General features: G+C 41.3%; 1 protein-coding gene across 3 annotated transcripts; it reads right to left on the reverse strand.

Moving 5' to 3' along the window:
* Positions 1 to 759: 759 nt before the first annotated feature.
* Positions 760 to 11,231, reverse strand: si:ch211-102l7.3 (inactive serine protease PAMR1). 3 transcript variants are annotated; one of them, XM_037094285.1, is made up of 11 exons: positions 10,823 to 11,231; positions 8,909 to 9,070; positions 8,516 to 8,641; positions 6,502 to 6,616; positions 5,946 to 6,163; positions 4,769 to 4,966; positions 4,447 to 4,641; positions 4,020 to 4,086; positions 3,653 to 3,909; positions 2,295 to 2,635; positions 760 to 1,677 (listed from the first exon to the last, which is right to left on the reverse strand). In XM_037094285.1, the coding sequence occupies exons 1-11, from the start codon at positions 10,890 to 10,892 to the stop codon at positions 1,105 to 1,107; spliced, it is 2,322 nt and encodes a 773-aa protein (XP_036950180.1). In that variant the 5' UTR covers positions 10,893 to 11,231; the 3' UTR covers positions 760 to 1,104. The 3 variants fall into 3 exon arrangements, with proteins under 3 accessions (XP_036950180.1, XP_036950179.1, XP_036950181.1); XM_037094284.1 differs by having other exon boundaries at positions 4,769 to 4,981; XM_037094286.1 differs by lacking the exons at positions 8,909 to 9,070; positions 10,823 to 11,231 and having other exon boundaries at positions 4,769 to 4,981; positions 7,727 to 8,641.
* Between the last annotated feature and the right edge of the window lie 1,544 nt (positions 11,232 to 12,775).

Raw genomic sequence — 12,775 nt, forward strand, 5'->3', positions numbered from 1 at the left:
TTGGGTGTAAAGGTTTAAGCCTTTAGCATATTATATTATATTATATTATATTATATTATATTATATCATGATGGTCGTTTTAAGCATGGATCTAGAAACAGCTTTAAGCACAACCCTTGGAGAAGAGCAGTAAAGTTAAAGGTTAGTTTAACCCAAAAGTGAAAATTCATAGCTGTGGACTTGTTTATAAATGTAAAAAACAAAAACAAACAGGCAAAAAAATAATAATAATAATAATAATAGTGTTCCAGGTACAGTTTGTCTTGTGTAATCCAAGATTCTGGAAGTGCCAAGATCCCAAATTGATTTGATGTTATTTACACCCCTTTTAAAGCTGAAATTTTATATGTAGCACACCCATCTGAAGTGTTTGCACAAGCTTCAACGGTATAAATGACGTCTTTTTAAATCTGTTTGGGATCCTCTGGCTTCTGGAGATGGGCATTACTCTGAACAATGCGTATGGAGCCATTTTGTATTCTTTATCCACTGAATTTGAAACAAGTCTCCATCTACTTAAGTTGTTCAGCAGTGCTGTTTTGTTGCCAAGGTCCAGAAAAATTTTATAGACAGCAAAATTTCATCCTACTTTCCACTGGCATTGGGGTGCATAGATAATGACCGACTTAACCGTTAGGAACACTTACAGATTCCATTCGTTTTAGCAATGTTATATTCCTCCAGCTGGGCGAGGACACTGATGTATTTGCCATCAAAGACTCCAAATGGCAACAAGATGTTTTATTTTTTTAAAAAGAATTCCTTATCACCAAAATTTTATTCCGAAAAATACAGCTCGCAAACGCAAGGTAACATTTAGACACCATGCGTATGGTGATGTGAGCGTGTGTCTTTATTGTTGTTTGAAGCGCAGGTGGCCCAAATACAGAACAACATGCACGCGGACACAAGCAGAGTTCCAGGAGAAACAGCTCTCGCCTCGCATGATATTGACACAGAGAGCAGGACAAAATAATCACAGCGAATGGTGTGTTCTCACTGTCTGTTCCATCTCAACCATTTTGACCAACTGTGAGGTTTACAAAACAGGAAACAAACTACCATTTAAGAGCTAAGTTGCTGATACTGGAAAGAAAATCAAATCTACTTCATGTTTTTCTCTATCCAGTCTCGAAAGTTGCCGATTCGCGTCTGAACTGTATGAGTCTGCTGGTGGCAGTTATTTTCCTCAGAGCTGAATCTCTCTAAACTGAGAAGCTGCCAGCCTGTGATGGAGGCTTCCGGAGCCTCCTCGTGAACCGGCAAGACACCACTTGTGGATGAAAACACAGCTGGCACAGCTGTGATGCCTGGAACAAAACTGGGGCAAGGGCTTTGAAGACTGGTCGGCTTCCTAATGACACACAGTGTATTGTCGCTGATCATTGTGGTACGTGCTCCTCCTTGAGCAAATTCCCTTTCACATTGCGAAACATCACCCAGCTCAACAAGTTTCGTCTGGCTCGAGGGAGTGTAATGACTCAGGCGCCTGTAATCGTTTGGTGAGTTCCACCTCGCAGTGTAAGCCTCCTGTGCTGTCACTTCTCCTCCCTGCACTTTGGGTAGACACACTGGCAACACACGCTCGCTAATCTTGGCCTTGTCCGTTAGCTTGAGCACAGCCACATCGGAGTCCGGCGTAGAGCGGAAATCTGGATGGACCAAAATGTCCGAAACCTGCAGAGAGAGAGAAGGGATGAAATGAAAAATGGATGAAAAATTGGAAGTCGGAGTACCTGAGAAAGCCTGATTCCACCATGAACGTGCCAAAATGTGTTGGTTTTGGATATATCCATCAAGATCAGATAGCATGCGTCAAGATGTTCAAATAATTCAGTTCCAAATCAAATACAGTTGTATCCTTTAAGCTGTAAGTGCACATCTAACTGCCAAAGGATTTCTTTCTTTACCATTTACAAACAAGAACCTATCCAGAGGATTATATCTATTTAATGAAGATTCCCTGCTTGTTTAATACGATATCACTGCATCTGTTGTTTTGCGGCCGTAGTAAACTCAGTACACTGTCTGACCTGAAAATAAGTGATCCACATCTATAGTAAAGGCTATGTCAAACTAGGTTGTTTGGTAATATGGCCCCTTTTTAACCTTGGCCTTAATGGATGTCGAAATATCAATTCCATAGAAGAAAGAAATGACATGATTATCATTATTTTCTGAGGTGGAATCATCAAATACCTCCATGGGAAAAGATCTGAGCTCTCTGCGAACTCATAAAGGCCAAAACACAAAACACCGGACGGATTTTCTCTGACAAGTAGACTGTGTTTTACCCTGAGGTGGTGCAGGCTTTTCAGCTGATCCTTGGATGTCTGGTACTGCCCGCCTATGACAACCTTCACTTGTGCCGGGTGAAGGGTCTGCTGCGTGTCCTTGTCTACGACACACTGAGCTGCCACCAGGACGCCACGCTGTGTGAGCAGAGCCCCGCTGCAGGCCAGGTACCAGAATGTGGACTCCTCTGAGGCCCCCTGCTGGATAGACACACTCATTCCACGTGGCCTGTGGGTGCCGGCACCGCGATCAGGAGGTGAGCGGATAAAGATGGCTGCGTGCCACGGCCACTGGCTGTCTGTGAGGTTGTGCAGACTGAAAGTGTCGAATTTGCCACAAACTGTGGGATGGTAGGAACAGAGAGGTGGAAAGGGGGTGTTAAAAATGACGAACTGGCACCAGAAAGGCGTGCACAATAATGGTTTAAAACTCCAGGTAATACTTGTGCAAACGGGATTCTTCAGCCTTTTTCTTTCCATGGAAAAAAAAAAATATGAGACACTTAAAAGCCCTGCACACACAGACGCAGGTGTTTCTACTGAGGCCGGTCAATCAGACTTCTGTTCAGGTTGACGTTGGTTGGGGATACGCTGCCATTTCAGGAGTTCACCAAACTTCAGAAATATGACTTGCAGGCATATGTTACCAAAACACCAAAACTAATAGGAAGACTAAAATTATGTGAATCAAACATGATCTGCACACGACGTTATAGTGCTGAGACTAATCAAGAAAAATAGGTGAAAACTGTAGTTTTAAGCAGGGCTTTTAAAGGAATAGTTTGAACCTTTACACCCAAGATTAGTTTTTGACAGAGTAAGGTCAGCTGTTCCTCCCTGTTTCCAGTCTTAATGCTAAATCAAGATAAGCTCAGCTGACTGGCTGCTGGCTCTGTACCTTTATATTCATCGTGCAGGTCCAAACTTTTAATAAAGTTCATTTTTGAATCTAAATCTCAACTCTGTAGCAAAGACAATACGTAAATAAGTAGTAGTTTTCATACATAGTAATGAAAATAATAAAAAATGAAGTAGATATTTTGGTTACTACTAGAGCTACCACCTCCATGGTCAATACTTAACTTCCACACGCACAAATCTGAAATGTATTGTTAGTTCGCCTATCTTTCCTAAGTATACCAGCGTTTGCTATCATTAGCCACCATAAGTTATTGATAAAACCAGACTGGGACATGCTTTGTAGCAGCAAATCGTGCATGTGTATTGAATTGAGTAATGATGTGTGAGTGAATCCAGCAATTATTACACAAACAATATATATATATTTTTTTATCTTACATAGCTTCCCTTTAACCCTGCATTTCTGTTGGCTAAATCTTCACAGCTGCTGCTCTCACCTGGTGAGCAGGAAACATGGCGTCCGCTCCACCTGCCAGTCTTCAGACAGGTGCGCCGGGAGCTTCCCGTGTGGCGGTAGAGCGGTGAGGCACACTTGTACTCAATGCTTGTGTAGACTGGGTGAAAGCCGCGAGGAAGCTCCGCGAGGACAGGGTCGTCTTTTTTTGACTGTTTGTCCAACGTGAGCGGAATGAAACCAGCTGACAACAGATCGTGCATGTTGTACCTGGAGGAGAGCCTTTGGTCTGGACTCTCTCTGCGCAAAAGTAAGAAGGTTTGATCGTTATTGGCCCCTGTCAGCACTTCACTTGACGTTTTATTTTTCATTTCAGACATTATCAGTGGATACAGAATCTTAGTGCCTACCTGGATATCAGATGCGGCTTCACGACACTCTGTCGCACAAGTTCAGACACTTTGGGCTCTCTGCATGCTGTGAAGGCAAACCAAGCAGGTGACTAATAGTGCAGGAGAATCACTTTGGCACATGGGAACAATATGCAGAAATTATAAGGGACAAATATGTTAATTATAAAGAAAAAATACAAACCATGACTGACACAAATGACTTTGTTTACTACACACTCATCACAGTGCTCCAAATCCTTAACAGTTCCATTTTCACATGTCCACGTAAATGTGGGTGTCAGATAAACAAATAGAAAGATTACCTCTATGGCGGAAACATTTTGTGCCTACCTCACATAGTAACACAGTAGAAAAAAAGGTTACTTTGTGAGTCTAACAGTGTGTTCCCAACCCTAATGTATTTTTTGAAAAAAAAAACAGCTACCTCTAACACACGTTGGCGGCCTGCTGCTCCAGGATCCATTAGAGAGGCAGGTAATCTGGTGGTTTCCACTCAGAATGTAGGACTTTTTGCAGAAAAACTCAATTGTCTCTGCACCTCCAGCTGTGTCAGGAGCTGGTCTGTGGTAACCATTGAGCAATTTGGTTGGAGGAGAACACCGGACTCTGCTTGTTTGACCTGTGTGAGTATGTGTTTGAGAGGGAAAAAAAAGGCACAAATTCCCCTCAGTAAATGCATTACATGCGCTTTTTACTCTGAACAAACATCAGAAATGGAGACCAGAAGCCACCTGGTGAAAATGTACCTTTAACACATGTGGGAACTCTGCCACTCCAAGTGCCATTTGGCAGACAGGTCCTCTGCTGAGAGCCGTTCAGTGTGAAAGGTAGATGGCATCGGTAGTTTACAGATACAAGCTCCTCTTTTGGGCCATACACAAGCTGCAAATATCCATTAACCAGTTTGTCTGGCGGTGCACACACTGGATTCTTGTTGGCTGGAACTGTGGAGACATTTTCTGGTGATAAATGAAAGACAAACTCCCACTGAACCAACAGATAAACTCAATCCAAGTTTTAAAATTACTCCTTTCATTTTGCCGTTGCTTGTGGTTTTGTGTTGCTGTTACTGCTGTGGTATGGTTGGTTTTGTTTTAATTAAGCTTAGAATTTGATGACATCATAGACCGACATTAAAGCTATTCACTAAAAACTCATTCAAAATAAATCAGAGTACTTTTGTTGATATTGCAGTTTAACCAGACTTGACAAAGATTCCTGGACATTGTCTTCCTTGTGCTGCACAAATGATGAAAGCCAGTTTTCGTAATTTCTTTATATTTTTGACTAAAACTTTATTTTTCGGATGATGAGGAAAGAGATCACATAAGGCTGATTTCAAATCATTATTGTATGTTGTGGAAAGAGTGATGGCCCTCGGACACTGCCCTGCGGGACCCCCCGACCCAATCGCCAGAATACACGCTAGCGAAGTGTACGCTCTGCTAATGCTCCTATGCTCAGTGAGATAGATGGGATGCAAGTTAGATGCATAATTAGCTCCATAGAGGTCAGATGGAGAGGGATGAGTATGACAAATGTGTGTTGCTGACAGTCCGTCACACTTAACTGCCTTGAAGTATAGGAGGCTGCACACACACACACACACACACGCACAGCAGACTAAAGGCTAAAGGTCCAGGAGCAAATGGTGCGTACACAGAGAGGTGCATGCATGAAGGGACATCAGCATATTCTCTGGATCATGTATTCGTGATACATGTATCTGAGGTGAATACCTGCAGTTTATCATGAATAAGATTATACAAGAAATATACCTTCTTCATGGTTTTATGTGGATTCCACCTTGCACAATGCATCAGAGGAGTGTTGTGTGGGGGACATGAATTACAATACATTACTATGCAATGTAGTCCAGGTGTGGTCGCTACCCACTGATTTACTAACTATGGTTGTACCTGCCTGGACTCTCCTGAAAAGTAAGGACGAAGCCGTCAAAGTTGTTGTAGCCATCTGAGGTGAACAGGATGTGCAGGACGTTCCCGGAGCTTTCTATTGGCTGAGGCAGCTGATCCCCGCAAAACCGTCCGATCACAGGGGAGTTCAGACTGTCGCCGTCTCGCAGCTCCACATAGTCGTAACGACAGCTGTGGTCTGCCTCCAGGCTGAGCAGTGAAAACCTGCAGCAGGAACCAGAGAGAAGTCTTGTCGAAACTGACTTTTCAATCCAATTCAAAAGATTCAGCATCAGTCTTCGAGGTGCAGAAGGTCATACGGATGCACTATGATGTGGACTGATGCAGGGCTGTCCGCTCTCCTTTCATTAAGCTTAGCACAGACAGTAAAAACTCTGGATCTCTTTTCTCATTTTTAAAAAAAATGTTTTTAATCACCTGAAGCCAACTTAATAACATCACATGCTTCACACGTACGGACTGACCACTCTTTCCCTCTTTCAGACTTTGGCCACTTTCCATTATGTTCCATTCACATGAAGGCATTAAAATCAGTGACCCACCTCAGCTCCATGCTGCTGCCCCTCTCCACTTGCACCGTCCATTCACAGTGTGCATTTGTTGGGTAACTCTCCAGGGCTATGTGACCCTGAGCCCGCTGAATGACGCCTCCACATGCTACCCGCAAGAGAACTGCGATTACTTTCACTTAGGGAACTCACATTCTCATCAGATGTGTGTTTATCACAGCGGCACTGAACATTTTTTACCGTTGAAAGCAGGACCAGTTAGGTGACATGCTGTGTAAGAGGGCAGAACATTTTACAAAAAAAAAGAAAAAAAAAAAAAAGAGGTTCCAGGTACCAGCCTGCCACTTCAATAACAATGATTATAAATGTCATCATATCACAATGACATGACCTGTGTTTTTCACAAGACTTATTGAAAAAGAGATGTTGAAAATCCTGCATATTAATGCCAGATCTCACTGCTGAAAGGAACCAGGGTTTGAGTTAGGTTTTAGAATATGTCTGGGAACCTATAGAGACTCTAAGCAGGTTGTGTAGAATAACAGATGTTTTCACGAAGCTCCACAGCTTCCCTTGTGTACGTCCAACTGACAGTACACAACAGAATGCCATCCGAGTGGTAATTTTCCCAGAGGCCATGTAAAAATAAAGAATGGTAACAACAGATGCAAGCAAGTAAACTTTGACGCTCGGCTCCTCTGCTAAAAGCATAACGTCACCCTGCGCGCTACAGTGCAAATTTGATTTAAAATGATTTGGGTGTTGCTGCTGCAGAGCCTTGCTGATGATAGTGTTTGCAGAAGACAAACAACAGGATCACATACAGTGACTGATCAAGGTTTCCTTCATGGGTGAACATGAACTGCAGCTAGATTATTAGCAGCTGGCTGTAGCATGGCTGACGCCTAACAAAGAAGCGCTGTCGCCACCAAGTGTCTGCATGATGTACTACAAATTTCAGAAATCTGAAAAAAATAATATTTTCTCACAGTCATAGAGATGCTGTGGGTGATGGATTACATTTCCTTACTTTATTGAATCCTGGCGGTCTGCTCTTTATAAATTCACCTGCCTTAAGAGGTTGGACTCTGTTGTATTACTGGCTGTGGAAATTCCGTGCACCACTGCACACATGTCCACAGACTTTCACACTGGTTGGTTTTCATAGCTAACTCCCTACTTGGGCTGGTTGCTTTTCATCTGCTTACACACACACGTGTACAAACCGAGATCAATCTCCAAATATCTGTGCTCTTACAGAATGCCACAGATGCTCGCTGGAATAGCACTCTTGGTCAATGTGATGTCCTTAAATCTCCATACATGCTGTTACTACATTGAAATAGGAGAAATATAAATATGTGTTATACAAACTGAATATTCTGTATATCTGTGTCTGTACATGTACAAACACACATTTTACTGTGGGTATCATAAAATCAAATCTTCATACACTGTATATACGTGAATGGCAACATAATACCACATAGAAATTCAATATTTCATTATACTCATATATTTTATAAATCTACATATACACATTTTTATCTCCACCTATATAGAGAGATCACATATTACCTTGTAGGGAACACATATGGCAGCATCCCTCTTGATATAGGTGCATATATGTCGTATATTACATTTCCGTATGGATTTTAATCTCCATGAGGCTCTAACCTGGTTACATACTGTATATAATGTGGATAATTACTCAAAAGAAACTAGTTGCACAAATGCTGAATATATGTACAAAAGATTTTAAAGCTTTCCAAAACATGAAGTTATTTTAAGCCGTCACATTATGTCAGTCCTCAAGAGCTCTCAGTCTTTGCTCAATGACTCACTTATCAGCGGCTGCATTTTGCGAAGGATTTCGCATACTAGTAAATGTAATCTGAAAAGAGAATCTCAATGGCAGAGTGCACAATCCTTCACAACTAAATACTTCTTAACTGCATGATCCTTGTTTTCTCATGTCAGCATCGAGATGACAGCCAATGGGCGAGATGAGGCCTACAGCGATGCTCCGCTACAGTTTCTTACTCACTTCTACAGTCCCCGCCACTCCAGCCTTGACGACACTCCGTGCAAAACTTTCCATTGACAAAGAAGTCGTCATTGGCTCTCCATGTTCCGTTGTGGCAGGTTTTACAGTTCTCAAACAGACTGCATCCTGTCAAGGACAAGAAATAGATTAAAAGTAATGTATCAGTAATTATCTCAAACATCTTTTGAGTCACTGACGGACGCAAGCACATAATGACTTTATTGTCTGATTTTATGTCTCTAAGAGTAGCAGCTGCTTATAGAAAAAGTTTTTTTTTTTTTTTTTTTTAACAAAAAAAAACAAAAAACAAAGGAGGAGCTGAGTAATAACCAAGCACTTCAAAGAATATTACAGAAGGGAAAAAAAAATCTAAAAGCAAGAATGAGAGTGTACCTGGATGAATGATACAGGGGTCACACTGATCCAGAGCATTGCGGCAGCAGGGAACAGTGTAGCCTACCCTCGACCCTTTCGAGGGACACCGACACTGGATCAGGTGGTACTCACAACATGGTCGACACATGGCGTTCCACTTAGAGCTCGGGCAGTTGTCCTCTGCCGGTGGTGTCGGACCAAAACAAAGGACAGTGGCATCAAAGCTGCATCTACTGAAACCCCTCACTTCTGATATTTATGTATGTCTTAAGACTGCACATTGGTGGAAAGATTAGTGGAGGAGTTAAAGGTGCAATGTGTTGGAACTGATCCCCTGTTGGATTTAAAGCAAGTAGGTGGCATTATATAACTTGAGTAACTGCTAACTGCTGCTAACTGGATGTGTCTACCACTTGCACAGAGCTTTAGATAGGCAATGGTCGGGGCTAGCTGGTTAGTTTATATCGCTGCAACACAGGACAGAGATGTACTCACATCAGGACAGTTATTGACATTATATTGAGGATTTAAGTTAATTTCTCAATGTTTTCAAGAAAAATAAATGATGCATCTTTAAGCAAGGGAAGTGCCTCTATACAGAGCCCCAATGTAAAGACAAATGACAGAGTCAGCTCTAAATGTGGTTCTATTGCCCCTTTACTTTCCTGTTATCTGATGATGAAGATCACGACTGTTGTAGTAAAAATAAATAGGTGTAAAAAAGTACTTTACTTAACCGATATACCAATAAAAATAAGACCCTTGTAAAAAAAAAACACAAAATCACAAAAACTAAACAAAATTGTGTTCTTACAAAATGTAAATGCAATATAGATAATCTGGAAATGTGGAAAGGGTGGGATGATGCATATGTTGCACTGGGATGTGTACATGACTGTGAGTCAGTTACCTTTACAAAGTTCGGTGTTTTAGTTGCAATATCTTTTCTGAACATCTTGAATATTGCAGTTGACAAATATCCGTATTATAAAAAAAAAAATCAAGTATAAACATGAAACCAACAATAACAAAATTATAAGTCTGATAGCGATCAGACTTCCTTATGGAGAAAAAATGTTTCGCCAGGTTTCACACGTGAACTTCTTTTCACCTGATTTTTTATTTTTTTTATTTTTTTCTCACTTGGTTCCACACATCTTTTTCTACTCAGTTTCACACAGGAAATAAAAATGAATCCTGTTTTTCATTTTCTTTTTTTCTCACATATTTTCACTGATGGAAAAAAAAAGGAAATTGGAAAGATTATCCTGACTTGTTGTCAGGATAATCTTTCAAGTCATAAACACAGGACTGCACAAACTGCTGAGGTGTAAAATCTGTCTTGGCAGATAATGCTATCAGGCTAAATCTCAATAGGCGCTGTGTACTGTTTGTTAACCAAATCTGAGACCTCGAGCCCCATGATGAACAACTTAGGATGAAGAAACAGGTTGAAATATGTCCCAAAACCATTTCTTGCTCTCTCAGACACAATGAGCATCCAAACAGAGCAGTAGGGAGTGTATCTCACAAGGAGCTACAGCCAATTGTCATCATCACAGGCTAATTGTTTCCATCAATAGTTATGGATTTCTGCGCTAAATGAAATGTTAAAGTCTCACAGATATTGAAACCTCACTAATGTGATTAGTGATTAATATAACCTGGCAAAGGGAAGTGCCTCTATACAGGCCATGCCAGGAGAAGCTGAGGCACATGGAGTCTGTAGCATGTATTGAAACGAGTCTGAGCAGCAAATGTGACTCATCGGCATGAAATAATTCCACAGTTAGTCAGCAGTAAGCCACCAGGCTTATTTCTGACACAAAGTTAGTAACATTTTCACGAAGGAGAAAGCCACGCTATGTAAAGACTTTCCAATATCAAGAGAACAACACCCAATTAAAACTGCAATAAATGTGTTTTACTTACCACGTGGCCAAGCTGTTACACAGAAACAGAGATTTAGGAGGAGGCAGCAGAGTTTGGGGAAAGTGAGCATGTTGGCAGCCAAGCTCACAGCAGTAAACTTCCAGAGCCGTTCCAAGAAAGTTGCACTAACTCAGTGTTATCTAAAGTTCCTCCTGTCTGCTAAGACACATGACGTAGCTCCGGATGATGAATCCCCCCATTCCTCCCATGATTGTTTTCATTCGCGAAAAAGCCTGTATTTGCTTTGTTCAGCTCAAACCAGTGCAAGGTCTGCGACTGGTTCCTGTTCCTCTGCTGTCGCTGGGAGTTCAGAATGACTGCTGCGTGCTGAACAGTAACAGGGGAAAAATGCTCGCTGGCAATGGGAGTGGAAAGTGCATTTGGGGGAATAAAGACATGCTAATGAGGAAAACAGTGAGGAGTGATGAAGGAAAAAAAAAAAAGATCCCATCTGTCACTTTACTGAGAGAGGGTTTCAAGGAAATAGCAGAAGTGAATCTCTCCGAAGCTGCAAGTTAGATATACAAAATCATTATTTTTGTCCAAACACGCTTCACACGATAAAAAATGAATAAAAAATAAAAAACATAACTGCAGGTGCATCGAGCCAAAAGTGTTTACAGACACTTTATCATACACCAGCTGTCATGTCTGACGTGACAATTTCACAACGTCCTGGCAGATACCAGATGTCCTGCCAGTGAAATGTTTATGATGTAAGTCTCCAAAGACTTGCCGGGAGCAATGGAGGCTGACAGGTGCGTCACAGCCCATTGCATGACCAAGGTCTCTTTTCCATTACCTAAGCTTTCACTCAGAAAGTTCCCCTGTTTCAATATCTGTTATCATCTATTCCATTACAGCATGTTGTGAGCGCACAGATTGAGACTGATGACACTGCATGACAGCAAATGTTGGTTGCCGTTTGGAGGGACTGTTACTGCTTTATACAAGGTGAATGGGATCATTTCGGCCTTTTAATTACTGTGAAAAGGTTCACAGCAAACGCGCTTTTGGCCTTGTTGGTTTTATTATTTTGGGTGTATTAAAGGTTATCTCTATCTGAGATATTTCTTCATCATCCTCTAAATGAACAATCTACCTATGAGATAACTTTGAAAAGAACTTATGGGCTGTTTTTATTAGCTCATGAAACACCGACGATGTGGAGGTACGGTGACGAGATGTCTTGTTGATGCACCCCGGACCTCGAGCCTTCTGCCCTCTGCCTTTTCACGGCAGACATAAATTTTATTTTACCTCGATCATATGCCAGATTAGCTGACAAAACAAACTTGAATCCCACTTAGGAATACATGGTAAGGTAAAAATTGTGGTCACACAGTTTTGGCCAATAGGGAGGTGAGGTCCTTCCACTTCAGGTGGATCACCATGGGACCTTATTTAAGAAAAAAAAATAAAAAATAAAAAAATAAATAGGCATGTTAGGTGAATGGCAGGAAACAAATAACATTTTGATCCAGTTTGAATTGTACCATGAATTACACATATGATGTGTGTCAATTCAAAATGTTGTTTCAACTGGATTAAGCTGCAGGTTGTCATTAAACTAATGAAGTCTTAAGGCTGTGAAATGTAATACATAATTACAAAGACTACACAGCCAACAGTCAAGTGAGTGACGCCACAGCTCACAAAACTGACTCACTCCCCTTTCAACAAACGTTAATATGGCCAGATTTGGGATTGGGATTTTCACCTCTTTAAATACTTTCTCTGTACCGTGTTGCCATATACTGTATTGAGCAGAACGATATAGTTCACTGACTGGTTTTATACTGAACTAAATAGTATTTCACCATCTTTACGACAAACTGTGGCTCTGTTGGCTTGCAAAATATTCTTTTACGTTGACAACCATCAGTACATGGATCCAGTCAAGGGAAATAAATGATGGGAAATATAACTAACAGGAGTCTTTAAAACATAGAG

Source organism: Acanthopagrus latus, chromosome 4 (assembly GCF_904848185.1).
Source record: "Acanthopagrus latus isolate v.2019 chromosome 4, fAcaLat1.1, whole genome shotgun sequence".
Taxonomy (NCBI): Eukaryota; Metazoa; Chordata; class Actinopteri; order Spariformes; family Sparidae; genus Acanthopagrus; species Acanthopagrus latus.

Coding starts and splice junctions, on each gene's coding strand:
- si:ch211-102l7.3 (XM_037094284.1), bottom strand. CDS start 10,892: ATGCTCACTTTCCCCAAACTCTGCTGCCTCCTCCTAAATCTCTGTTTC. Junction 8,642..8,908: donor CCCCTGTATCATTCATCCAG/GTACACTCTCAT, acceptor TGTCCTTGACAG/GATGCAGTCTGTTTGAGAAC. Junction 2,636..3,652: donor CCATGTTTCCTGCTCACCAG/GTGAGAGCAGCA, acceptor ACCATCCCACAG/TTTGTGGCAAATTCGACACT.